Source organism: Salmo salar, unplaced genomic scaffold (assembly GCF_965601325.2).
Source record: "Salmo salar unplaced genomic scaffold, fSalSal1 ptg000635l, whole genome shotgun sequence".
Lineage (NCBI taxonomy): Eukaryota > Metazoa > Chordata > Actinopteri > Salmoniformes > Salmonidae > Salmo > Salmo salar.
In genome coordinates this window covers 343,517-370,787 of record NW_027675447.1, presented here as the reverse complement: position 1 = coordinate 370,787, position 27,271 = coordinate 343,517, and the positions used below count along the sequence as shown (strand labels likewise).

The window sequence follows — 27,271 nt, the reverse complement described above, 5'->3', positions numbered from 1 at the left end:
CCCCCCCCCAACAGGAGAAGTGTCCTCAGTACTACAGCTGATGTATTGTCCCCCCCAACAGGAGAAGTGTGCTCAGTACTACAGCTGATGTATTGTCCCCCCCAACAGGAGAAGTGTCCTCAGTACTACAGCTGATGTATTGTCCCCCCCCCCCCAACAGGAGAAGTGTCCTCAGTACTACAGCTGATGTATTGTCCCCCCCCCAACAGGAGAAGTGTGCTCAGTACTACAGCTGATGTATTGTCCCCCCCCCCAACAGGAGAAGTGTCCTCAGTACTACAGCTGATGTATTGTCCCCCCCCCCAACAGGAGAAGTGTGCTCAGTACTACAGCTGATGTATTGTCCCCCCCCCCCAACAGGAGAAGTGTCCTCAGTACTTCAGCTGATGTATTGTCCCCCCCCCAACAGGAGAAGTGTCCTCAGTACTACAGCTGATGTATTGACCCCCCCCCCAACAGGAGAAGTGTGCTCAGTACTACAGCTGATGTATTGTCCCCCCCCCCAACAGGAGAAGTGTCCTCAGTACTACAGCTGATGTATTGTCCCTCCCCCCCAACAGGAGAAGTGTCCTCAGTACTACAGCTGATGTATTGTCCCCCCCCCCCAACAGGAGAAGTGTCCTCAGTACTACAGCTGATGTATTGTCCCCCCCCCCCCCCCAACAGGAGAAGTGTCCTCAGTACTACAGCTGATGTATTGACCCCCCCCCCAACAGGAGAAGTGTCCTCAGTACTACAGCTGATGTATTGACCCCCCCCCCAACAGGAGAAGTGTCCTCAGTACTACAGCTGATGTATTGTCCCCCCCCCCAACAGGAGAAGTGTCCTCAGTACTACAGCTGATGTATTGTCCCCCCCCAACAGGAGAAGTGTCCTCAGTACTACAGCTGATGTATTATCCCCCCCCCCCAACAGGAGAAGTGTCCTCAGTACTACAGCTGATGTATTGTCCCTCCCCCCCAACAGGAGAAGTGTCCTCAGTACTACAGCTGATGTATTGTCCCCCCCAACAGGAGAAGTGTCCTCAGTACTACAGCTGATGTATTGTCCCCCCCCAACAGGAGAAGTGTGCTCAGTACTACAGCTGATGTATTGTCCCCCCCCCCCAACAGGAGAAGTGTCCTCAGTACTACAGCTGATGTATTGTCCCCCCCCCCAACAGGAGAAGTGTCCTCAGTACTACAGCTGATGTATTGTCCCCCCCCCAAACAGGAGAAGTGTCCTCAGTACTACAGCTGATGTATTGTCCCCCCCCCCCAACAGGAGAAGTGTCCTCAGTACTACAGCTGATGTATTGTCCCCCCCCCCCCAACAGGAGAAGTGTGCTCAGTACTACAGCTGATGTATTGTCCCCCCCCCCCAACAGGAGAAGTGTCCTCAGTACTACAGCTGATGTATTGTCCCCCCCCCCCCAACAGGAGAAGTGTCCTCAGTACTACAGCTGATGTATTGACCCCCCCCCCAACAGGAGAAGTGTCCTCAGTACTACAGCTGATGTATTGTCCCCCCCCCCAACAGGAGAAGTGTGCTCAGTACTACAGCTGATGTATTATCCCCCCCCCCAACAGGAGAAGTGTCCTCAGTACTACAGCTGATGTATTGTCCCCCCCCCCAACAGGAGAAGTGTGCTCAGTACTACAGCTGATGTATTATCCCCCCCCCCAACAGGAGAAGTGTGCTCAGTACTACAGCTGATGTATTGTCCCCCCCAACAGGAGAAGTGTCCTCAGTACTACAGCTGATGTATTGTCCCCCCCCCCAACAGGAGAAGTGTCCTCAGTACTACAGCTGATGTATTGTCCCCCCCCCCCAACAGGAGAAGTGTCCTCAGTACTACAGCTGATGTATTGTCCCCCCCCCAACAGGAGAAGTGTCCTCAGTACTACAGCTGATGTATTGTCCCCCCCCCCAACAGGAGAAGTGTCCTCAGTACTACAGCTGATGTATTGTCCCCCCCCCCAACAGGAGAAGTGTCCTCAGTACTACAGCTGATGTATTGACCCCCCCCCAACAGGAGAAGTGTCCTCAGTACTACAGCTGATGTATTGACCCCCCCCCCCAACAGGAGAAGTGTCCTCAGTACTACAGCTGATGTATTGTCCCCCCCCCCCCAACAGGAGAAGTGTCCTCAGTACTACAGCTGATGTATTGTCCCCCCCCCAACAGGAGAAGTGTCCTCAGTACTACAGCTGATGTATTGTCCCCCCCCCAACAGGAGAAGTGTCCTCAGTACTACAGCTGATGTATTGTCCCCCCCCCCCCCAACAGGAGAAGTGTCCTCAGTACTACAGCTGATGTATTGTCGTCCCCCCCAACAGGAGAAGTGTCCTCAGTACTACAGCTGATGTATTGTCCCCCCCCCCCAACAGGAGAAGTGTCCTCAGTACTACAGCTGATGTATTGTCCCCCCCCAACAGGAGAAGTGTCCTCAGTACTACAGCTGATGTATTGTCGTCGTCCCCAACAGGAGAAGTGTCCTCAGTACTACAGCTGATGTATTGTCCCCCCCCCCAACAGGAGAAGTGTCCTCAGTAATACAGCTGATGTATTGTCCCCCCCCAACAGGAGAAGTGTCCTCAGTACTACAGCTGATGTATTGTCCCCCCCCCCCCAACAGGAGAAGTGTCCTCAGTACTACAGCTGATGTATTGTCCCCCCCCCCAACAGGAGAAGTGTCCTCAGTACTACAGCTGATGTATTGTCCCCCCCCCCCCCAACAGGAGAAGTGTCCTCAGTACTACAGCTGATGTATTGTCCCCCCCCCCCAACAGGAGAAGTGTCCTCAGTACTACAGCTGATGTATTGTCCCCCCCCCAACAGGAGAAGTGTCCTCAGTACTACAGCTGATGTATTGTCCTCCCCCCCAACAGGAGAAGTGTCCTCAGTACTACAGCTGATGTATTGTCGTCCCCCCCCCCAACAGGAGAAGTGTCCTCAGTACTACAGCTGATGTATTGTCCCCCCCCCCCCAACAGGAGAAGTGTCCTCAGTACTACAGCAGATGTATTGTCCCCCCCCCAACAGGAGAAGTGTCCTCAGTACTACAGCTGATGTATTGTCCCCCCCCCCAACAGGAGAAGTGTCCTCAGTAATACAGCTGATGTATTGTCCCCCCCCCAACAGGAGAAGTGTCCTCAGTACTACAGCTGATGTATTGTCCTCCCCCCCAACAGGAGAAGTGTCCTCAGTACTACAGCTGATGTATTGTCCCCCCCCCAACAGGAGAAGTGTCCTCAGTACTACAGCTGATGTATTGTCCCCCCCCCCAACAGGAGAAGTGTCCTCAGTACTACAGCTGATGTATTGTCCCTCCCCCCAACAGGAGAAGTGTCCTCAGTACTACAGCTGATGTATTGTCCCCCCCCCCCACAGGAGAAGTGTCCTCAGTACTACAGCTGATGTATTGTCCCCCCCCCAACAGGAGAAGTGTCCTCAGTACTACAGCTGATGTATTGTCCCCCCCCCAACAGGAGAAGTGTCCTCAGTACTACAGCTGATGTATTGTCCCCCCCCCAAACAGGAGAAGTGTCCTCAGTACTACAGCTGATGTATTGTCCCCCCCCCCAACAGGAGAAGTGTCCTCAGTACTACAGCTGATGTATTGACCCCCCCCCCCCAACAGGAGAAGTGTCCTCAGTACTACAGCTGATGTATTGTCCCCCCCCCCAACAGGAGAAGTGTGCTCAGTACTACAGCTGATGTATTATCCCCCCCCCCAACAGGAGAAGTGTGCTCAGTACTACAGCTGATGTATTGTCCCCCCCAACAGGAGAAGTGTCCTCAGTACTACAGCTGATGTATTGTCCCCCCCCAACAGGAGAAGTGTGCTCAGTACTACAGCTGATGTATTGTCCCCCCCCCCAACAGGAGAAGTGTCCTCAGTACTACAGCTGATGTATTGTCCCCCCCCCCAACAGGAGAAGTGTCCTCAGTACTACAGCTGATGTATTGTCCCCTCCCCAACAGGAGAAGTGTCCTCAGTACTACAGCTGATGTATTGTCCCCCCCCAACAGGAGAAGTGTCCTCAGTACTACAGCTGATGTATTGTCCCCCCCCCCCAACAGGAGAAGTGTCCTCAGTACTACAGCTGATGTATTGTCCCCCCCCAACAGGAGAAGTGTGCTCAGTACTACAGCTGATGTATTGTCCCCCCCCCCAACAGGAGAAGTGTCCTCAGTACTACAGCTGATGTATTGTCCCCCCCCCCAACAGGAGAAGTGTCCTCAGTACTACAGCTGATGTATTGTCCCCCCCCCCCAACAGGAGAAGTGTGCTCAGTACTACAGCTGATGTATTGTCCCCCCCCCCAACAGGAGAAGTGTCCTCAGTACTACAGCTGATGTATTGTCCCCCCCCCCAACAGGAGAAGTGTCCTCAGTACTACAGCTGATGTATTGTCCCCCCCCAACAGGAGAAGTGTGCTCAGTACTACAGCTGATGTATTGTCCCCCCCAACAGGAGAAGTGTGCTCAGTACTACAGCTGATGTATTGTCCCCCCCCCCCCAACAGGAGAAGTGTCCTCAGTACTACAGCTGATGTATTGACCCCCCCCCAACAGGAGAAGTGTCCTCAGTACTACAGCTGATGTATTGTCCCCCCCCCCCAACAGGAGAAGTGTGCTCAGTACTACAGCTGATGTATTGTCCCCCCCCCCCAACAGGAGAAGTGTCCTCAGTACTACAGCTGATGTATTGTCCCCCCCCCCCAACAGGAGAAGTGTGCTCAGTACTACAGCTGATGTATTGTCCCCCCCCCCAACAGGAGAAGTGTCCTCAGTACTACAGCTGATGTATTGTCCCCCCCCCCCAACAGGAGAAGTGTCCTCAGTACTACAGCTGATGTATTGTCCCCCCCCCCCCAACAGGAGAAGTGTGCTCAGTACTACAGCTGATGTATTGTCCCCCCCCAACAGGAGAAGTGTCCTCAGTACTACAGCTGATGTATTGTCCCCCCCCAACAGGAGAAGTGTCCTCAGTACTACAGCTGATGTATTGTCCCCTCCCCAACAGGAGAAGTGTCCTCAGTACTACAGCTGATGTATTGTCCCCCCCCCAACAGGAGAAGTGTCCTCAGTACTACAGCTGATGTATTGTCCCCTCCCCAACAGGAGAAGTGTCCTCAGTACTACAGCTGATGTATTGACCCCCCCCCCCCCAACAGGAGAAGTGTGCTCAGTACTACAGCTGATGTATTGTCCCCCCCAACAGGAGAAGTGTCCTCAGTACTACAGCTGATGTATTGTCCCCCCCCCCAACAGGAGAAGTGTGCTCAGTACTGGCCTACAGCTGAGGGACACCAGTTGTCTTATACAGACACAGGGTTTGTTGTGACGCTGGTGAAGGAAGAGGACATGTCCTACTACGTCATACGAGTGTTGGAGCTGAGGAACACAGAGGTGAGATTCTACGTCTCCGTGGACGTCTCCGTTGTCACGAGGAAGTTGTTGTTGTTGTTATTAACATCGTCACTGTTATTAAATCACATGCCTTGTCCAGACAGGAGAAACCAGAGAGATATACCACTTTCACTACACCACCTGGCCTGATTTCGGCGTCCCAGAATCACCGGCCTCTTTCCTCAACTTCCTGGTCAAGGTGCGGGAGTCTGGCTCATTGGGGCCGGAGCATGGGCCGTCCGTGGTCCACTGCAGCGCTGGGATTGGACGATCAGGGACCTTCTCATTGGTTGACACGTGTCTCATCCTGGTAACCTCAATACTTCCTGTTTTACGTTGTTATTGAATTCCCTACTTGGTATGAAAGTAGACTAGCGTCCCGTTCAGGGGCTGTGATTGGACGTTAAGCTGGTCTCGGACAAGGCTTTACTACTTGGTGTTTCACACCAGCTTCCTGGTCAAACTGTATTTCTATTTATTTATTTCACCTTTATTTAACCAGGTAGGCCAGTTGAGAACAAGTCCTTTATTTAACCAGGTAGGCTAGTTGAGAACAAGTCCTTTATTTAACCAGGTAGGCTAGTTGAGAACAAGTTCTCATTTACAATTGCGACCTGGCCAAGATAAAGCAAAGCAGTTCGAAAGGCGGGTGAGGCAATAAATAGGCCGTAGTGGGTAAATTATTACAATTTAGCAGATTGACACTGGAGTGATAGATGAGCAGATGATGATGTGCAAGTAGAGATACTGGGGGTGCAACAGAGCAGAAATAAATAACAATATGGGGATGAGGTAGTTGGGTGGGCTATTTAGAGATGGGCTGTGTCTCCAGTCTAAATTCACTGTTCAGCATTATGTAGAACAGCCCGTCTTCACTCGTCCCCGACGTCGAAAGGTGACGTTCCGTCTTCACTCGTCCCCGACGTCGAAAGGTGACGTTCCGTCTTCACTCGTCCCCGACGTCGAAAGGTGACGTTCCGTCTTCACTCGTCCCCGACGTCGAAAGGTGACGTCCTGTCTTCACTCGTCCCCGACGTCGAAAGGTGACGTTCCGTCTTCACTCGTCCCTGACGTCGAAAGGTGACGTTCCGTCTTCACTCGTCCCCGACGTCGAAAGGTGACGTCCTGTCTTCACTCGTCCCCGACGTCGAAAGGTGACGTTCCGTCTTCACTCGTCCCCGACGTCGAAAGGTGACGTTCCGTCTTCACTCGTCCCTGACGTCGAAAGGTGACGTTCCGTCTTCACTCGACCCCGACGTCGAAAGGTGACGTTCCGTCTTCACTCGTCCCTGACGTCGAAAGGTGATGTTCCGTCTTCACTCGTCCCTGACGTCGAAAGGTGATGTTCCGTCTTCACTCGTCCCTGACGTCGAAAGGTGATGTTCCGTCTTCACTCGTCCCTGACGTCGAAAAGGTGATGTTCCGTCTTCACTCGTCCCCGACGTCGAAAGGTGACGTCCCCGACGTCGAAAGGTGACGTTCCGTCTTCACTCGTCCCCGACGTCGAAAGGTGACGTTCCGTCTTCACTCGTCCCCGACGTCGAAAGGTGACGTTCCGTCTTCACTCGTCCCCGACGTCGAAAGGTGACGTCATTCTCTGTAACGTCTGTCGTTGAAATGAGACCAAGGTGCAGCGGAGGATGTGTTCATGGTTTTTAATGACCGAATGAGAAGAAACCAAAAGAACGACCAGTAACAGTTCTGTCAGGATACAAACTCTAAACAGAAAACATTCACCCACAAAACGCCAAAAGGAAAAACAGGCTGCCTGTGTATGACTCTCAATCACCAACAACGATCTACACCCGTTCCTGATTGAGAGCCACACACGGCCGAAACCAAAGAAAACCACCAACGTAGAAAAAGAAACCTAGAACGCCCACCCATGTAACACCCTGGCCAAACCAAAAATAGAGAACTAAAAAAAAAACCTCTCTATGGCCAGGGTGTTACATTCTCTCTCTCTCTCTCTCTCTCTCTCTCTCTCTCTCTCTCTCTCCTCTCTCTCTCTCTCTCGTGTAGATGGACAAGAGGAAGGACCCGTCGTCAGTGGACATCCAGAAGGTTCTGCTGGACATGAGGGAGTACCGAATGGGTCTGATCCAGACTCCTGACCAGCTACGTTTCTCCTACAGGGCCGTCCTGGAGGGAGCCAAGAGCATCATGGGAGACTGCTCTGTACAGGTAACACCCCGCTGCTAACACTAACCACACACCTAGCTAGCTGGAGGGAGCCAAGAGCATCATGGGAGACTGCTCTGTACAGGTAACACCCCGCTGCTAACCCTAACCACACACCTAGCTAGCTGGAGGGAGCCAAGAGCATCATGGGAGACTGCTCTGTACAGGTAACACCCCGCTGCTAACACTAACCACACACCTAGCTAGCTGGAGGGAGCCAAGAGCATCATGGGAGACTGCTCTGCACAGGCAGGGAGACTGCTCCTCACAGGCAGGGAGACTGCTCCTCACAGGCAGGGAGACTGCTCCTCACAGGCAGGGAGACTGCTCTGTACAGGCAGGGAGACTGCTCTGTACAGGCAGGGAGACTGCTCTGTACAGGCAGGGAGACTGCTCTGTACAGGCAGGGAGACTGCTCTGTACAGGCAGGGAGACTGCTCCTCACAGGCAGGGAGACTGCTCCTCACAGGCAGGGAGACTGCTCCTCACAGGCAGGGAGACTGCTCCTCACAGGCAGGGAGACTGCTCCTCACAGGCAGGGAGACTGCTCCGTACAGGCAGGGAGACTGCTCCTCACAGGCAGGGAGACTGCTCCTCACAGGCAGGGAGACTGCTCCTCACAGGCAGGGAGACTGCTCCTCACAGGCAGGGAGACTGCTCCGCAGTAACCGAAAGGTTGCAAGATCGAATCCCCAGAGCTGACAAGGTAAAAATCTGTCGTTCTGCCCCCTGAACAAGGCAGTTAACCCCACTGTTCCCCGGTAGACCGTCATTATAAATAAGAATGTGTTCTTAACTGACTTGCCTCGTTAAATAAAGGTTAAATTTAATAAAATGCTGTATGGGAGAGTAGAGTGTCAATGTGAAACTAGATATTAGCAGAACTGTGTCTTCACTGAGGGACGATGTGTTTCTCCTACATCCAAACATGACTGTTCTACTGCCTTATAGTAACATGAACACCTCTGTCTGTCTGTCTGTCTGTCTGTCTGTCTGTCTGTCTGTCTGTCTGTCTGTCTGTCTGTCTGTCTGTCTGAGGAGCTGTTGGTCATTAACTTCCCTGGGCTAGGTCTAGGGTTAGGGTTAGGGTTAGGGTTAGGGCTAGGCTAACCCTAACCCTAACCCTAACCCTATTCAACAGCCAGTGGAATCGCGTGGCGCGAAATACAAATAGCTCAAAAACGCTATAACTTCAATTTCTCAAACATATGACTATTTTACACCGTTTTAAAGACAAGACTCTCGTTAATCTAACCACATTGTCCGATTTCAAAAAGGCTTTACAGCGAAAGCAAAACATTAGATTATGTCAGGAGAGTACCCAGCCAGAAATAATCAGACACCCATTTTCAAAGCCAGCATATATGTCACATAAACCCAAAACACAGCTAAATGCAGCAGTAACCTTTGATGATTTTCATCAGATGACAACCCTAGGACATTATGTTATACAATACATGCATGTTTTGTTCAATCAAGTTCATATTTATATCAAAAACCAGCTTTTTACATTAGCATGTGATGTTCAGAACTAGCATACCGGCAAACTTCCGGTGAATTTACTAAATGACTCATCATAAACGTTCACAAGAAACATAACAATTATTTTAAGAATTATAGATGCAGAACTCCTTTATGCAATCGCGGTGTCAGATTTTGAAATAGCTTTTCGGCAAAAGCACATTTTGCAATATTCTGAGTACATAGCCCGGCCATCACGGCTAGCTATTTTGACACCCACCAAGTTTGGGGCAACCTAAACTCAGAATTACTATTAGAAAAATTGTATTACCTTTGCTGTTCTTTGTCAGAATGCACTCCCAGGACTTCTACTTCAACAACAAATGTTGTTTTGGTTCCAAATAATCCATAGTTATATTCAAATAACTCCGTTTCGTTCGTGCGTTCAGGTCACTATCCGAAGGGTGACGCGCGAGCGCATTTCGTGACAAAAACGTTCTAAATATTCCATTACGCTGTTTAAAATCAATTTTTATGCTATTTTTCTCGTAAAATAGCGATAATATTCCAACCGGGCAACGTTGTATTCATTCAAAGGCTGAAAGAAAAAAATGGATAATTCTCGTGAACGCGCATCTCAGTCTCACTGTCCCCAGGCTGACCACTCACAAACTCTCCTGCTGTTCTTAGCCCAGAGACAGCAGACACCCCATTCCACTTTCTGGCGGCTTTAGAGAGCCAATGGGAGCCTTAGAAAGTGTCACGTTACAGCACAGATGCTGTATTTTCGATAGAGATGCAACAGAAGGACAACAAATTGTCAGACAGGGCACTTCCTGTATGGAATCTTCTCAGGTTTTGGCCTGCCATATGAGTTCTGTTATACTCACAGACACCATTCAAACAGTTTTAGAAACTTTAGAGTGTTTTCTATCCAAATCTACTATAATTATATGCATATTCTCGTTTCTGGGCAAGAGTAGTAACCAGTTTAAATCGGGTACATTTTTTATCCGGCCGTGCAAATACTTCCTCCCTAGCCCCAACAGGTTTTAAGTACTGTCCTGTCTGTCTGTATGAGGAGCTGTTGGTCATTAACTACTGGTCTGTCTGTCTGTCTGTCCAGAGCCAGTGGAGAGAGCTGTCCAGAGAGGACAGAGCGACCGTGTGTCAATCACCACCTGCCCCCCCTCCCAGATCTCTCTCCGACGCCCCCGCCCCTCCTCTACCCCCGCCACGCCCTTCAGACGGCCCCGCCCCCCCTCTACCCTCGCCACGCCCTTTAGACGCCCCCGCCCCTCCTCTACCTCCGCCACGCCCTTCAGACGCCCCCGCCCCCCCTCTACCCCCGCCACGCCCTTTAGACGCCCCCACGTCCCCCAGTTGGCCCTCAGAAAAGCCCAACGGCCAGCCACTGCCCTGTGTGGAGCCTGAAGCTGTGGCGTTGTCCAGAGAGGACCGGACGTCAGGAGACGGGACAGATCCAGACAGCTCAGAGAAGGACCTGGCGGAGGTGCCAAGGTCAGTACACCTGGAGGTGTATTCCCCTCTACTGCTTCTTTCTATTGTCTGCTTAACTCCCTCCTTCTGAAGCTGCCTGTGGGCCTTTAGTGCTGGACAGACTGTTTAGATGGCATTCAATTAGGACCCTTCCAGACTCACATGTTTAGATGGCATTCAATTAGGACCCTTCCAGTCTCACATGTTTAGATGGCATTCAATTAGGACCCTTCCAGACTCACATGTTTAGATGGCATTCAATTAGGACCCTTCCAGACTCACATGTTTAGATGGCATTCAATTAGGACCCTTCCAGTCTCACATGTTTAGATGGCATTCAATTAGGACCCTTCCAGACTCACATGTTTAGATGGCATTCAATTAGGACCCTTCCAGACTCACATGTTTAGATGGCATTCAATTAGGACCCTTCCAGACTCACATGTTTAGATGGCATTCAATTAGGACCCTTCCAGACTCACATGTTTAGATGGCATTCAATTAGGACCCTTCCAGACTCACATGTTTAGATGGCATTCAATTAGGACCCTTCCAGACTCACATGTTTAGATGGCATTCAATTAGGACCCTTCCAGACTGACATGTTTAGATGACATTCAATTAGGACCCTTCCAGTCTCACATGTTTAGATGGCATTCAATTAGGACCCTTCCAGACTCACATGTTTAGATGGCATTCAATTAGGACCCTTCCAGACTGACATGTTTAGATGGCATTCAATTAGGACCCTTCCAGACTCACATGTTTAGATGGCATTCAATTAGGACCCTTCCAGTCTCACATGTTTAGATGGCATTCAATTAGGACCCTTCCAGACTCACATGTTTAGATGGCATTCAATTAGGACCCTTCCAGACTCACATGTTTAGATGGCATTCAATTAGGACCCTTCCAGACTCACATGTTTAGATGGCATTCAATTAGGACCCTTCCAGACTCACATGTTTAGATGGCATTCAATTAGGACCCTTCCAGTCTCACATGTTTAGATGGCATTCAATTAGGACCCTTCCAGTCTCACATGTTTAGATGGCATTCAATTAGGACCCTTCCAGTCTCACATGTTTAGATGGCATTCAATTAGGACCCTTCCAGACTCACATGTTTAGATGGCATTCAATTAGGACCCTTCCAGACTCACATGTTTAGATGGCATTCAATTAGGACCCTTCCAGACTCACATGTTTAGATGGCATTCAATTAGGACCCTTCCAGACTCACATGTTTAGATGGCATTCAATTAGGACCCTTCCAGACTCACATGTTTAGATGGCATTCAATTAGGACCCTTCCAGACTGACATGTTTAGATGGCATTCAATTAGGACCCTTCCAGACTCACATGTTTAGATGGCATTCAATTAGGACCCTTCCAGACTCACATGTTTAGATGGCATTCAATTAGGACCCTTCCAGACTCACATGTTTAGATGGCATTCAATTAGGACCCTTCCAGACTCACATGTTTAGATGGCATTCAATTAGGACCCTTCCAGACTCACATGTTTAGATGGCATTCAATTAGGACCCTTCCAGACTCACATGTTTAGATGGCATTCAATTAGGACCCTTCCAGACTCACATGTTTAGATGGCATTCAATTAGGACCCTTCCAGACTCACATGTTTAGATGGCATTCAATTAGGACCCTTCCAGACTCACATGTTTAGATGGCATTCAATTAGGACCCTTCCAGACTCACATGTTTAGATGGCATTCAATTAGGACCCTTCCAGTCTCACATGTTTAGATGGCATTCAATTAGGACCCTTCCAGACTCACATGTTTAGATGGCATTCAATTAGGACCCTTCCAGACTCACATGTTTAGATGGCATTCAATTAGGACCCTTCCAGACTCACATGTTTAGATGGCATTCAATTAGGACCCTTCCAGACTCACATGTTTAGATGGCATTCAATTAGGACCCTTCCAGACTCACATGTTTAGATGGCATTCAATTAGGACCCTTCCAGACTCACATGTTTAGATGGCATTCAATTAGGACCCTTCCAGACTCACATGTTTAGATGGCATTCAATTAGGACCCTTCCAGACTCACATGTTTAGATGGCATTCAATTAGGACCCTTCCAGACTCACATGTTTAGATGGCATTCAATTAGGACCCTTCCAGACTCACATGTTTAGATGGCATTCAATTAGGACCCTTCCAGACTCACATGTTTAGATGGCATTCAATTAGGACCCTTCCAGACTCACATGTTTAGATGGCATTCAATTAGGACCCTTCCAGTCTCACATGTTTAGATGACATTCAATTAGGACCCTTCCAGTCTCACATGTTTAGATGGCATTCAATTAGGACCCTTCCAGTCTCACATGTTTAGATGGCATTCAATTAGGACCCTTCCAGACTCACATGTTTAGATGGCATTCAATTAGGACCCTTCCAGACTCACATGTTTAGATGGCATTCAATTAGGACCCTTCCAGTCTCACATGTTTAGATGGCATTCAATTAGGACCCTTCCAGACTCACATGTTTAGATGACATTCAATTAGGACCCTTCCAGACTCACATGTTTAGATGGCATTCAATTAGGACCCTTCCAGACTGACATGTTTAGATGGCATTCAATTAGGACCCTTCCAGACTCACATGTTTAGATGGCATTCAATTAGGACCCTTCCAGACTCACATGTTTAGATGGCATTCAATTAGGACCCTTCCAGACTCACATGTTTAGATGGCATTCAATTAGGACCCTTCCAGACTCACATGTTTAGATGGCATTCAATTAGGACCCTTCCAGACTCACATGTTTAGATGGCATTCAATTAGGACCCTTCCAGTCTCACATGTTTAGATGACATTCAATTAGGACCCTTCCAATCTCACATGTTTAGATGGCATTCAATTAGGACCCTTCCAGTCTCACATGTTTAGATGGCATTCAATTAGGACCCTTCCAGTCTCACATGTTTAGATGGCATTCAATTAGGACCCTTCCAGACTCACATGTTTAGATGGCATTCAATTAGGACCCTTCCAGACTCACATGTTTAGATGGCATTCAATTAGGACCCTTCCAGACTCACATGTTTAGATGGCATTCAATTAGGACCCTTCCAGACTCACATGTTTAGATGGCATTCAATTAGGACCCTTCCAGACTCACATGTTTAGATGGCATTCAATTAGGACCCTTCCAGTCTCACATGTTTAGATGGCATTCAATTAGGACCCTTCCAGACTCACATGTTTAGATGGCATTCAATTAGGACCCTTCCAGACTCACATGTTTAGATGGCATTCAATTAGGACCCTTCCAGACTCACATGTTTAGATGGCATTCAATTAGGACCCTTCCAGACTCACATGTTTAGATGGCATTCAATTAGGACCCTTCCAGACTCACATGTTTAGATGGCATTCAATTAGGACCCTTCCAGTCTCACATGTTTAGATGGCATTCAATTAGGACCCTTCCAGACTCACATGTTTAGATGGCATTCAATTAGGACCCTTCCAGACTCACATGTTTAGATGGCATTCAATTAGGACCCTTCCAGACTCACATGTTTAGATGGCATTCAATTAGGACCCTTCCAGACTCACATGTTTAGATGGCATTCAATTAGGACCCTTCCAGACTCACATGTTTAGATGGCATTCAATTAGGACCCTTCCAGACTCACATGTTTAGATGGCATTCAATTAGGACCCTTCCAGACTCACATGTTTAGATGGCATTCAATTAGGACCCTTCCAGACTCACATGTTTAGATGGCATTCAATTAGGACCCTTCCAGACTCACATGTTTAGATGGCATTCAATTAGGACCCTTCCAGTCTCACATGTTTAGATGACATTCAATTAGGACCCTTCCAGTCTCACATGTTTAGATGGCATTCAATTAGGACCCTTCCAGACTCACATGTTTAGATGGCATTCAATTAGGACCCTTCCAGACTCACATGTTTAGATGGCATTCAATTAGGACCCTTCCAGACTCACATGTTTAGATGGCATTCAATTAGGACCCTTCCAGACTCACATGTTTAGATGGCATTCAATTAGGACCCTTCCAGACTCACATGTTTAGATGGCATTCAATTAGGACCCTTCCAGACTCACATGTTTAGATGGCATTCAATTAGGACCCTTCCAGACTCACATGTTTAGATGGCATTCAATTAGGACCCTTCCAGACTGACATGTTTAGATGGCATTCAATTAGGACCCTTCCAGACTCACATGTTTAGATGGCATTCAATTAGGACCCTTCCAGTCTCACATGTTTAGATGGCATTCAATTAGGACCCTTCCAGACTCACATGTTTAGATGGCATTCAATTAGGACCCTTCCAGACTCACATGTTTAGATGGCATTCAATTAGGACCCTTCCAGACTCACATGTTTAGATGGCATTCAATTAGGACCCTTCCAGACTCACATGTTTAGATGGCATTCAATTAGGACCCTTCCAGACTCACATGTTTAGATGGCATTCAATTAGGACCCTTCCAGACTCACATGTTTAGATGGCATTCAATTAGGACCCTTCCAGACTCACATGTTTAGATGGCATTCAATTAGGACCCTTCCAGACTCACATGTTTAGATGGCATTCAATTAGGACCCTTCCAGACTCACATGTTTAGATGGCATTCAATTAGGACCCTTCCAGACTCACATGTTTAGATGGCATTCAATTAGGACCCTTCCAGACTCACATGTTTAGATGGCATTCAATTAGGACCCTTCCAGACTGACATGTTTAGATGGCATTCAATTAGGACCCTTCCAGACTCACATGTTTAGATGGCATTCAATTAGGACCCTTCCAGTCTCACATGTTTAGATGACATTCAATTAGGACCCTTCCAATCTCACATGTTTAGATGGCATTCAATTAGGACCCTTCCAGTCTCACATGTTTAGATGGCATTCAATTAGGACCCTTCCAGACTCACATGTTTAGATGGCATTCAATTAGGACCCTTCCAGACTCACATGTTTAGATGGCATTCAATTAGGACCCTTCCAGACTCACATGTTTAGATGACATTCAATTAGGACCCTTCCAGACTCACATGTTTAGATGGCATTCAATTAGGACCCTTCCAGACTCACATGTTTAGATGGCATTCAATTAGGACCCTTCCAGACTGACATGTTTAGATGGCATTCAATTAGGACCCTTCCAGACTGACATGTTTAGATGGCATTCAATTAGGACCCTTCCAGACTCACATGTTTAGATGGCATTCAATTAGGACCCTTCCAGTCTCACATGTTTAGATGACATTCAATTAGGACCCTTCCAATCTCACATGTTTAGATGGCATTCAATTAGGACCCTTCCAGTCTCACATGTTTAGATGGTATTCAATTAGGACCCTTCCAGACTCACATGTTTAGATGGCATTCAATTAGGACCCTTCCAGACTCACATGTTTAGATGGCATTCAATTAGGACCCTTCCAGACTCACATGTTTAGATGACATTCAATTAGGACCCTTCCAGACTCACATGTTTAGATGGCATTCAATTAGGACCCTTCCAGACTGCATGTTTAGATGGCATTCAATTAGGACCCTTCCAGACTCACATGTTTAGATGGCATTCAATTAGGACCCTTCCAGACTGACATGTTTAGATGGCATTCAATTAGGACCCTTCCAGACTCACATGTTTAGATGGCATTCAATTAGGACCCTTCCAGTCTCACATGTTTAGATGGCATTCAATTAGGACCCTTCCAGACTCACATGTTTAGATGGCATTCAATTAGGACCCTTCCAGTCTCACATGTTTAGATGGCATTCAATTAGGACCCTTCCAGACTCACATGTTTAGATGGCATTCAATTAGGACCCTTCCAGTCTCACATGTTTAGATGGCATTCAATTAGGACCCTTCCAGTCTCACATGTTTAGATGGCATTCAATTAGGACCCTTCCAGTCTCACATGTTTAGATGGCATTCAATTAGGACCCTTCCAGTCTCACATGTTTAGATGGCATTCAATTAGGACCCTTCCAGACTGACATGTTTAGATGGCATTCAATTAGGACCCTTCCAGTCTCACATGTTTAGATGGCATTCAATTAGGACCCTTCCAGACTCACATGTTTAGATGGCATTCAATTAGGACCCTTCCAGTCTCACATGTTTAGATGGCATTCAATTAGGACCCTTCCAGTCTCACATGTTTAGATGACATTCAATTAGGACCCTTCCAGTCTCACATGTTTAGATGACATTCAATTAGGACCCTTCCAGTCTCACATGTTTAGATGACATTCAATTAGGACCCTTCCAGACTCACATGTTTAGATGACATTCAATTAGGACCCTTCCAGTCTCACATGTTTAGATGACATTCAATTAGGACCCTTCCAGACTCACATGTTTAGATGGCATTCAATTAGGACCCTTCCAGACTCACATGTTTAGATGGCATTCAATTAGGACCCTTCCAGACTCACATGTTTAGATGGCATTCAATTAGGACCCTTCCAGACTCACATGTTTAGATGACATTCAATTAGGACCCTTCCAGACTCACATGTTTAGATGGCATTCAATTAGGACCCTTCCAGTCTCACATGTTTAGATGACATTCAATTAGGACCCTTCCAGACTCACATGTTTAGATGGCATTCAATTAGGACCCTTCCAGACTCACATGTTTAGATGGCATTCAATTAGGACCCTTCCAGTCTCACATGTTTAGATGGCATTCAATTAGGACCCTTCCAGACTGACATGTTTAGATGGCATTCAATTAGGACCCTTCCAGTCTCACGTGTTTAGATGACATTCAATTAGGACCCTTCCAGACTCACATGTTTAGATGGCATTCAATTAGGACCCTTCCAGACTCACATGTTTAGATGGCATTCAATTAGGACCCTTCCAGACTTCTCTGTCCATGTAATGAAACCCTCATCTTATTATCTAATTCCAGCCTGAGGAAGAGACACAGGAAGGAGCGTATTGCCAGCACGGCCCAGAAGCTTCACCTGATGAAACAGAGACTGACGGACACAGAGAGGCAGAGAGAACGCTGGTTGTACTGGAGACCTATCCTGCTCAACATAGGGGCTGGAGCTGCCGTGGCCTTGGGTCTAGTGGTGGTCTGGCTCTTCTCCCAGTGATACCCCCTCCCTCCCTCTGTCTGAGCTGCCGTGGCCTTGGGTCTAGTGGTGGTCTGGCTCTTCTCCCAGTGATACCCCCTCCCTCCCTCTGTCTGAGCTGCCGTGGCCTTGGGTCTAGTGGTGGTCTGGCTCTTCTCCCAGTGATACCTCCTCCCTCTGTCTGAGCTGCCGTGGCCTTGGGTCTAGTGGTGGTCTGGCTCTTCTCCCAGTGATACCCCCTCCCTCCCTCTGTCTGAGCTGCCGTGGCCTTGGGTCTAGTGGTGGTCTGGCTCTTCTCCCAGTGATACCCCTCCCTCTGTCTGAGCTGCCGTGGCCTTGGGTCTAGTGGTGGTCTGGCTCTTCTCCCAGTGATACCTCCTCCCTCCCTCTGTCTGAGCTGCCGTGGCCTTGGGTCTAGTGGTGGTCTGGCTCTTCTCCCAGTGATACCCCCTCCCTCTGTCTGAGCTGCCGTGGCCTTGGGTCTAGTGGTGGTCTGGCTCTTCTCCCAGTGATACCTCCTCCCTCTCTGACTCTTCTTTTTTTGCACCAGTACCTGGGACACAGTACCCTCTCTCTCTCTCTGTAGGTACATGGTCTGTTTGTTCATAACAGGAGTATTTATTTCTACAGGTCAAAACCAAGGTTAGGGTCAATTCCATTTTGATTCCTGTCAATTCAGGAAGTGCACTGAAATTCCAATTTCAATTCTCTTCAAGCCTTTTTTCTTTCTTCTTCAATGATTTTAAACATTTTGAATGTAGTTTTACTTTCTGAAGAATTGAAATGTTGTTGAGCTCAACCCCTGGTGAACAGATCAGAGCACTAGATCAAACCGTCCCGGTGGATATTTTGTTTCCTGTTAAATCTTCACGGTAACATCTTCTCTCAGTCTGTGTGGTTCTCCAGTTAGCAGAAGAAGCTGATGAATGTACTGTCTGAACCCGTCATGAACCCATCATGCCGCAGCAACAGACATGATGAGCAAACGACTCAGTACAAAACAACAAACGACTCAGTACAAAACAACAAAAGACTCAGTACAAAACAACAAACGACTCAGTACAAAACAACAAACGACTCAGTACAAAACAACATCTCGCCGTTTTGCTTTTCTTCCAGTCGTTCTTTATTTCATTTTAAAAGGTCAGGGTTTTTTTTCATTGATTTGATTGATGTACATATTTTGACATGAAGTAATTCAAAGGCTGTTTTTCACCTTTTTTTGATCCTTCAATAGAATTGTTTTATCTAGTTGGAGTATTATTCATCTGATTCAGAATGGGCTGGCTGGCTGGCTGACTGGCTGGCTGGCTGGCTGGCTGGCTGGCTGACTGGCTGGCTGGCTGACTGGCTGGCTGGCTGGCTGGCTGACTGGCTGGCTGACTGGCTGGCTGACTGGCTGGCTGGCTGGCTGGCTGGCTGGCTGACTGACTGGCTGGCTGGCTGGCTGGCTGACTGGCTGATGCCCAGCAGACAGTAAGGAGAAGTGATGTTAAGCAGTAGCCTTGGTCTCTGTGTTGCAGCATGGACAGAGAAACTCCTCTCTGTGTGTGTGTGTGTGTGTGTGTGTGTGTGTGTGTGTGTGTGTGTGTGAGTTCATGTCAGAAATGAGCCTGTCCTACAAGCTTATGGAGTCACAGGGACCAATGTAAAGACTCTATGTTCGTCGTGCAAATCCCAGGTTTGGTCAAAGCGCCTGTCAGTCCAAGGTGAAGGAAATGAACCTTGTTGAAAGCAAGCTCGGTGACAATATGACATGGATGTATCTTTTAGTTTGTGGCTTTTTAACCCCCCCCAATACTTGAATGTGCCTTTACGATAATCCCAGGGTTATTTTCCATAGTAACGTGACGGGGAACGGATCACGCTCTTTGCTAATAGGACAGAGTTTACGCCGTATAACCCCGGAGAGTTTACGCCGTATGACCCCGGAGAGTTTACGCCGTATGACCCCGGAGAGTTTACGCCGTATGACCCCGGAGAGTTTACGGCGTATAACCCCGGAGAGTTTACGCCGTATAACCGGAGAGTTTACGCCGTATAACCCCGGAGAGTTTACGCCGTATGACCCCGGAGAGTTTACGCCGTGTGACCCCGGAGAGTTTACGCCGTATGACCCCGGAGAGTTTACGCCGTATGACCCCGGAGAGTTTACGCCGTATAACCCCGGAGAGTTTACGCCGTGTGACCCCCTGAAGGGTCGTTGTCCTGTATACTGTTGATGAAAAATAAACAGTGTGGCTAAGTCAAATCGGAATGTATGGTCGTACGGCCCACGGGGTGCGTACCAAATGTGTCGTTAGCATGTACTAAACCCCTAGGGTGACATGTCTTCTTTATGTCATCCTGGGCACGAAGTCCTTGTGATAGAATGACTCATTGGTTACGTTCTCAATGGTGCCCTATTCTCTTTATAGTGCACTACTTTTTGCAAAGGGCTCTGGTCAAAAGTAGTGCACTATTTAGGGGAAAAGGGTGCCATTTGGGACTCGAACATTGTGATGACACTGGACGATCCTCCACCATTTGGTTATGGTTTAAGGTTTAGGCAGGGAATACTGGCCTCAGTAAATACTGGCCTCAGTAAATACTGGTCTCAGTAAATACTGGCCTCAGTAAATACTGGCCTCAGTAATACTGGCCTCAGTAAATACTGGCTGGCCTCAGTAATACTGGCCTCAGTAATACTGGCCTCAGTAAATACTGGCCTCGGTAAATACTGGCCTCGGTAAATACTGTCCTCGGTAAATACTGTCCTCAGTAAATACTGGCCTCAGTAATACAGGCCTCAGTAAATACAGGCCTCAGTAAATACAGGCCTCAGTAAATACAGGCCTCAGTAATACAGGCCTCAGTAAATACAGGCCTCAGTAATACTGGCCTCAGTAAATACAGGCCTCAGTAAATACAGGCCTCAGTAATACAGGCCTCAGTAAATACAGGCCTCAGTAATACTGGCCTCAGTAAATACTGGCCTCAGTAAATACAGGCCTCAGTAATACAGGCCTCAGTAAATACAGGCCTCAGAACAGCATGGACCATATCATTCCATTTGTTTGTTGTTTCCCATTCAGGTGAGTTTTGTGAAACTGTGGAGCTGCAGTTAGAACACATAAAAACAACCTGAAGTTGTTCAATAAAATGTATTTTTTTATAACCGAAACATGTTTATGGCTGAGTTGATCCGTTTTCAATCAGTGATGCTTCTACACAGGTCTTAGAAGAAACTGAAATGTCATGTTTATTTAGAAGGGAGAAGGGAGAGATGTGATTGTATACAAATGTTAGCGAGGTTTGAAAATTGACCGCAAGAAGCCCAAACAGATAATGTTTGACTAAAACATAATTTCATTCTACAAATGATTTGTAATTATGTTCCATCCCCCCTCCCCCTCCTCCGACCATCCAGCTGCTGAACCTAATTGATGATCTGTCCTCTAGACTATGTCCCCAAAATAACTACATTTAGGAAGTAGACCTCGTCTTGTTTCATCTGTGCTTGACAAAAGGTTAAAGTGCCCCCTCCCTCCCTCCCTCCCTCCCTCCCTCCCTCCCTCCCTCCCTCCCTCCCTCCCTCCCTCCCTCCCTCCCTCCCTCCCTCCCTCCCTCCCTCCCTCCCTCCCCCATAATTCCATCCTCCCACTCTGCTGTCTCAGCCTCTATCTGACGTCTGGACTCTGGTTGATCACGGTGATTTCATTGTGGTTTATGATGTGAATCGATGCAGGTACAACGAGGGACCACTCATGCCACATTTCCAGGAATGTATTCAAGTGTTTCTAGAAGAGGCCTTTTTTTGGGGGGTCATACATCCAGTAATTTTGTTTTTCTCCAGCCGCGTGGCCAGCAGCATCCATTTGCCCCACGCAGGACCGCCTTCAGAAAGTACATGTTTATACACGGTGCCTTCAGAAAGTACATGTTTATACACGGTGCCTTCAGAAAGTACATGTTTATACACGGTGCCTTCAGAAAGTACATGTTTATACACGGTGCCTTCAGAAAGTACATGTTTATACACGGTGCCTTCAGAAAGTACATGTTTATACACGGTGCCTTCAGAAAGTACATGTTTATACACGGTGCCTTCAGAAAGTACATGTTTATACACGGTGCCTTCAGAAAGTACATGTTTATACACGGTGCCTTCAGAAAGTACATGTTTATACACGGTGCCTTCAGAAAGTACATGTTTATACACGGTGCCTTCAGAAAGTACATGTTTATACACGGTGCCTTCAGAAAGTACATGTTTATACACGGTGCCTTCAGAAAGTACATGTTTATACACGATGCCTTCAGAAAGTACATGTTTATACACGGTGCCTTCAGAAAGTACATGTTTATACACGGTGCCTTCAGAAAGTACATGTTTATACACGGTGCCTTCAGAAAGTACCTTATGCACGGTGCCTTCAGAAAGTACATGTTTATACACGGTGCCTTCAGAAAGTACATGTTTATACACGGTGCCTTCAGAAAGTACATGTTTATACACGGTGCCTTCAGAAAGTACATGTTTATACACGGTGCCTTCAGAAAGTACATGTTTATACACGGTGCCTTCAGAAAGTACATGTTTATACACGGTGCCTTCAGAAAGTACATGTTTATACACGGTGCCTTCAGAAAGTACATGTTTATACACGGTGCCTTCAGAAAGTACATGTTTATACACGGTGCCTTCAGAATGTACATGTTTATACACGGTGCCTTCAGAAAGTACATGTTTATACACGGTGCCTTCAGAAAGTACATGTTTATACACGGTGCCTTCAGAAAGTACATGTTTATACACGGTGCCTTCAGAAAGTACATGTTTATACACGGTGCCTTCAGAAAGTACATGTTTATACACGGTGCCTTCAGAAAGTACTTCACTCCCATTGACTTTTTCCATGTTTTGTTTTGTTACAGACAGAATTTTAAATCTTTTTTTTTTGTCAATCAAGATATATATTTTTATTTATTTTTTTGTTACAAATATTATTTTTCTTCCCGTTTGACATTAGAGTATTTTGTGTAGATAGTTGATAAACAACGACAATTAAATTAATTTTAATCCCACTTTGTAACACAACAAAATGTGGAAAAAGTCAGAGGGTGTGAATACTTTCTGATAACCAGAGATATTAGAGAAAGGAGGAGATATGAATCCCACAACCAGAGATATTAGAGAAAGGAGGAGATGGGAATCCCACAACCAGAGATATTAGAGAAAGGAGGAGATATGAATCCCACAACCAGAGATATTAGAGAAAGGAGGAGATATGAATCCCACAACCAGAGATATTAGAGAAAGGAGGAGATGGGAATCCCACAACCAGAGATATTAGAGAAAGGAGGAGATGGGAATCCCACAACCAGAGATATTACGTGCCACGTTCAACCAGTTAGCAAGTCGAACATTTCCTGAGATCCAACAAGCACGTGAACGCAGCAATCAGGCCTGGAATTTAGTGGCAATTTCTGAAGGATATTACAAGACCCTGGTGCTAGCCTACGGAGCTGTGAGGGGAACGGCACCTCCGTACCTTCAGGCTCTGATCAGGCCCTACACCCAAACGAGGGCACTGCGTTCATCCACCTCTGGCCTGCTCGCCTCCCTACCTCTGAGGAAGCACAGTTCCCGCTCAGCCCAGTCAAAACTGTTCGCTGCTCTGGCACCCCAATGGTGGAACAAGCTCCCTCACGACGCCAGGACAGCGGAGTCAATCACCACCTTCCGGAGACACCTGAAACCCCACCTCTTTAAGGAATACCTGGGATAGGATAAAGTAATCCTTCTAACCCCCCCTTAAAAGATTTAGATGCACTATTGTAAAGTGGTTTTTCCACTGGATATTATAAGGTGAATGCACCAATTTGTAAGTCGCTCTGGATAAGAGCGTCTACTAAATGACTTAAATGTAAATGTAATTTTTGTCATATGAAACCTCTTGCATTTTTGATGCACTTTTGAGAACAGTGTTTTCCCACTAATTGCCATTTTGGAACATTTGTGCACATCTTGGCCATGTTCTGTTATAATCTCCACCCGGCACAGCCAGAAGAGGACTGGCCACCCCTCATAGCCTGGTTCCTCTCTAGGTTTCTTCCTAGGTTTTGGCCTTTCTAGGGAGTTTTCCCTAGCCACCGTGCTTCTACACCTGCATTACTTTCTGTTTGGGGGGGTTTTAGGCTGGGTTTCTGTACAGCACTTTGAGATATCAGCTGATGTAAGAAGGGCTTTATAAATACATTTGATTTGATTTGATAGCCTACTGCCTTGTGCTTTTATAATCCTGCCTCGTGATCATTGCTGTGTTTTTATAATGTGAAGAAATAGCCTAATTAGTCGATCAACATTGTTAAGCTAAACGTTCTGATCTTTTGCATTTTGCCTCATTGCTTTTAAAACGTTTTTTGTTGTTGTTGATGAACAGTGGTTGTATTCAGTTGTGATCTGAAACTGCACCAGAGTCTGTTTTAGAAAATGTATTTCTCGCAGAGGAAGGACAAGACGACCAATAGGACAGGTGAACTTTTTGTACTATGGGGGGAATAGTATGTTGCCATAGGCTGGTGCTTATGCTGTTCCTTAGGCCTACTGATCTGGTTGGCTGACGGAATAGGAAATATGGTGTCACGGTTGTCGTGGGAACGAGAGGACCAAGGTGCAGCGTGTGTGTTTGTTCCACATTTTTATTTACACTGTGAAACTATGCAATACATAAATAAACTGAAAGACAAAAAAAAAAAAAAAAACGTGACGTGAGGTGAAACATTTACAACTCAAAATTAATCTCCCACAAAACCCAGGTGGAAAGAAAACCCTACTTAAGTATGATCTCCAATTAGAGACAACGAGGACCAGCTGCCTCTAATTGGAGATCATCCCAAACAAAACCCCAACATAGAAATACAAAACTAGAACCTAAACATAGAAATAGAAAACATAGGGGGGGAAAAAATGGATAGCCTACTTCGGTGCCGAGATGTCTGTTAGAAGGACCTGATCACATGACGAACATTGACTAATAAGAATTTAGATAACTGACAGAGCCATGTGAGTGAGAGGTGCTTCGGAGCACGGCGATTGGCAGCTGGGAGAAGGGAATTATAACTATTATATTCCTCCCAAAGGGCACAACGGCCACTTTGGCTGAAAGCCATGGATTTCATTAGGGAGCATTATGATGCTGCTGGCAGTGACAGTGGAGAAACCTGCCTGTTTTCATCGACAGTATCCAACATAATGTAACTATTCTAAAGCTAAACGATATTACAGAGAATAAGTTAATTATTAAAGATTTATAATTGTTGTACTTCTTCATGAAATTCAATGCTAATGTTGGGCTTTTGAGCTAGCGCCCAATCGACTTCCACTGGATGAGTTCGAGCAGATCACTGTTGTGACTTGTCAAATGTATGAAATTGGTCCCAAAAAAAAAAGCATGTGATTTAAAGGTCATGATGTTTTGACTGCGAGTTTCTGCGGTGGCTCTTTTTCCAACTTCCTCCTGCAGCTATCGCCTGCATTGTGGGAGGATCTGTCATTAACCAATCATCAGGGTGTTTTTTGTGTGACCCATGTGACCAAAGACATGACTGAAACAGGAACCCCTTACAAAAAAAATGTACCGTGGTACTTTCACTGATACCACGGTACAGTCTGAATCATGTAAATGTACCACGGTACAGTCTGTGTCCTGTACGTTTGTAGGAGGAGACCAAGGCGCAGCGTGAATATCGTTCCACATATTTTATTATAATGTGAAACTACGCAAGGCAAACAATACACAAAACAACAAACCGTGACGACCGAGGTGCAACATGCACTAACTCAATCTCCCACAAACAACAGGTGGGAAAAACAAACTACTTAAATATGATCCCCAATTAGAGACAACGATGACCAGCTGCCTCTAATTGGGGATCATCCCCCCCCCCAAAAAAACATAGAAAAACAGAAACTAGAACCAAACAACATAGAACTAAATAAACTAGATAAACCCCCCCCCAAGTCACACCCTGACCTACTCTACCATAGAAAATAAGAGCGCTCTATGGTCAGGAGGTGACACACTGATACTGTCAGTGTATAGGTGATGAGGAAAGGAGTCAATCGCAGGACACCGAACTGAGTAAAAAAAATAAAATAAAGTAATTTACTCAAATAAAAATTCAGTTTACAAAATCCACGCAGGGAAAAGAAGAACTACAAACTCAACGAACAAAACCAACAGTAAGAACAACAACGCACAAAAACATCACGATGACCAGAGGGTTTAAATAGGGAAGTAATCATAACCAAATGGGAACCAGCTGTGAACAATCAAGACATAACCAATCGACAAAGAAACGTGGATCGGCGGCAGCTAGAAAGCCGGTGACGATGACCGCCGAACGCCGCCCGAACAAGGAGAGGCACCAACTTCGGCGGAATTCGTGACAGATACCGTGGTACAGTCTGAATCATGGAAATGTACCGCGGTACAGTCTGAATCATGGAAATGTACCGTGGTACAGTCTGAATCATGGAAATGTACCGCGGTACAGTCTGAATCATGGAAATGTACCGTGGTACAGTCTGAATCATGGAAATGTACCGTGGGTTTAGCCTTGAAATATGACGGTACTACCATGGTGCTGCCATTGTACCTAAATATTACCAATGGTATGGCATCATTTATACCACGGTATAGATATGGAAATGTACCGTGGTTTTAAACTGCATTATACAGTCTACCATAGAAATGCACAATTATTTATAAATGGTAGTAACAATTTATCATATTGTCACGTCCTGACCTTTAGAAAGCTGTTATTTTCTATGGTAGAGTAGGTCAGGGCGTGACGGGGGTTTTCTAGTTTAGTTTTTCTATGTTGTCATGTTCTAGTTTTGTATTTCTATGTTGGGTTTTTGTTTGGGATGATCTCCAATTAGAGGCAGCTGGTCATCGTTGTCTCTAATTGGAAATTATACTTAAGTAGGTGTTTTTCCCACCTGGGGTTGTGGGAGATTGGTTTTAAGTTAGTGTATGTTTCTACTCTGCGTCACGGTTTGTTGTTTTTGTTCGTTCAGTTTATTGTGTATGTATTGCATAGTTTCACAGTGTTAATAAAATGTGGAACGACACACACGCAGCACTTTGGTCCGCTCCTTCCTACGACAGCCGTGACACCTATGGTAGCATCTGTATTAATTGTGCATTACTGTAGTACAATGGCAATATAAGGCATTAAATTAATAAACTCCTCCAGGTCGAAAGAGGTTGTTGAAAAAGTCCCCAATTGTCATACTTGATTAAAGTAAAGATACATTCATAGAAAACTACTCCAATAAAAAGTAAAGTCACCCAGTAAATCTACTTGAGTAAACATCTAAAAGTATTTGTTTTTAAATATACTTAAATATCAAGAGTAAAAAATATAAATACTTTCAAATTCCTTATATTAAGCAAAGCAGACGGCAAAATGTTGTTGTTTTTAACATTTGCGGATAGCCAGGGTCAGAGTCCAACATCATTTACAGAAGATGTATTTGTGTTGAGTGAGTCCTCCAGATCAGAGGCAGCAGGGATGACAACTTGTTCTCTTAATACGTGTGTGAATTGG

General features: G+C 46.4%; 1 protein-coding gene across 2 annotated transcripts in view; it reads left to right on the top strand.

Moving 5' to 3' along the window:
* LOC145876911 (tyrosine-protein phosphatase non-receptor type 2) overlaps positions 1 to 20,834 on the top strand; it is a 32,481-nt gene extending 11,647 nt beyond the window's left edge. Inside the window, exons 5-9 of one of the 2 annotated variants that reach the window (XM_082972302.1) lie at positions 5,260 to 5,397; positions 5,498 to 5,707; positions 7,420 to 7,581; positions 10,166 to 10,560; positions 17,503 to 20,834. In XM_082972302.1, the coding sequence (XP_082828428.1) occupies positions 5,260 to 5,397; positions 5,498 to 5,707; positions 7,420 to 7,581; positions 10,166 to 10,560; positions 17,503 to 17,692 (1,095 nt within the window). In that variant the 3' untranslated portion in view covers positions 17,693 to 20,834. The remainder of the gene's footprint in view (positions 1 to 5,259; positions 5,398 to 5,497; positions 5,708 to 7,419; positions 7,582 to 10,165; positions 10,561 to 17,502) is intronic. The other variant, XM_082972303.1, reaches the window with a different exon arrangement.
* The last annotated feature ends 6,437 nt before the right edge of the window (positions 20,835 to 27,271 follow it).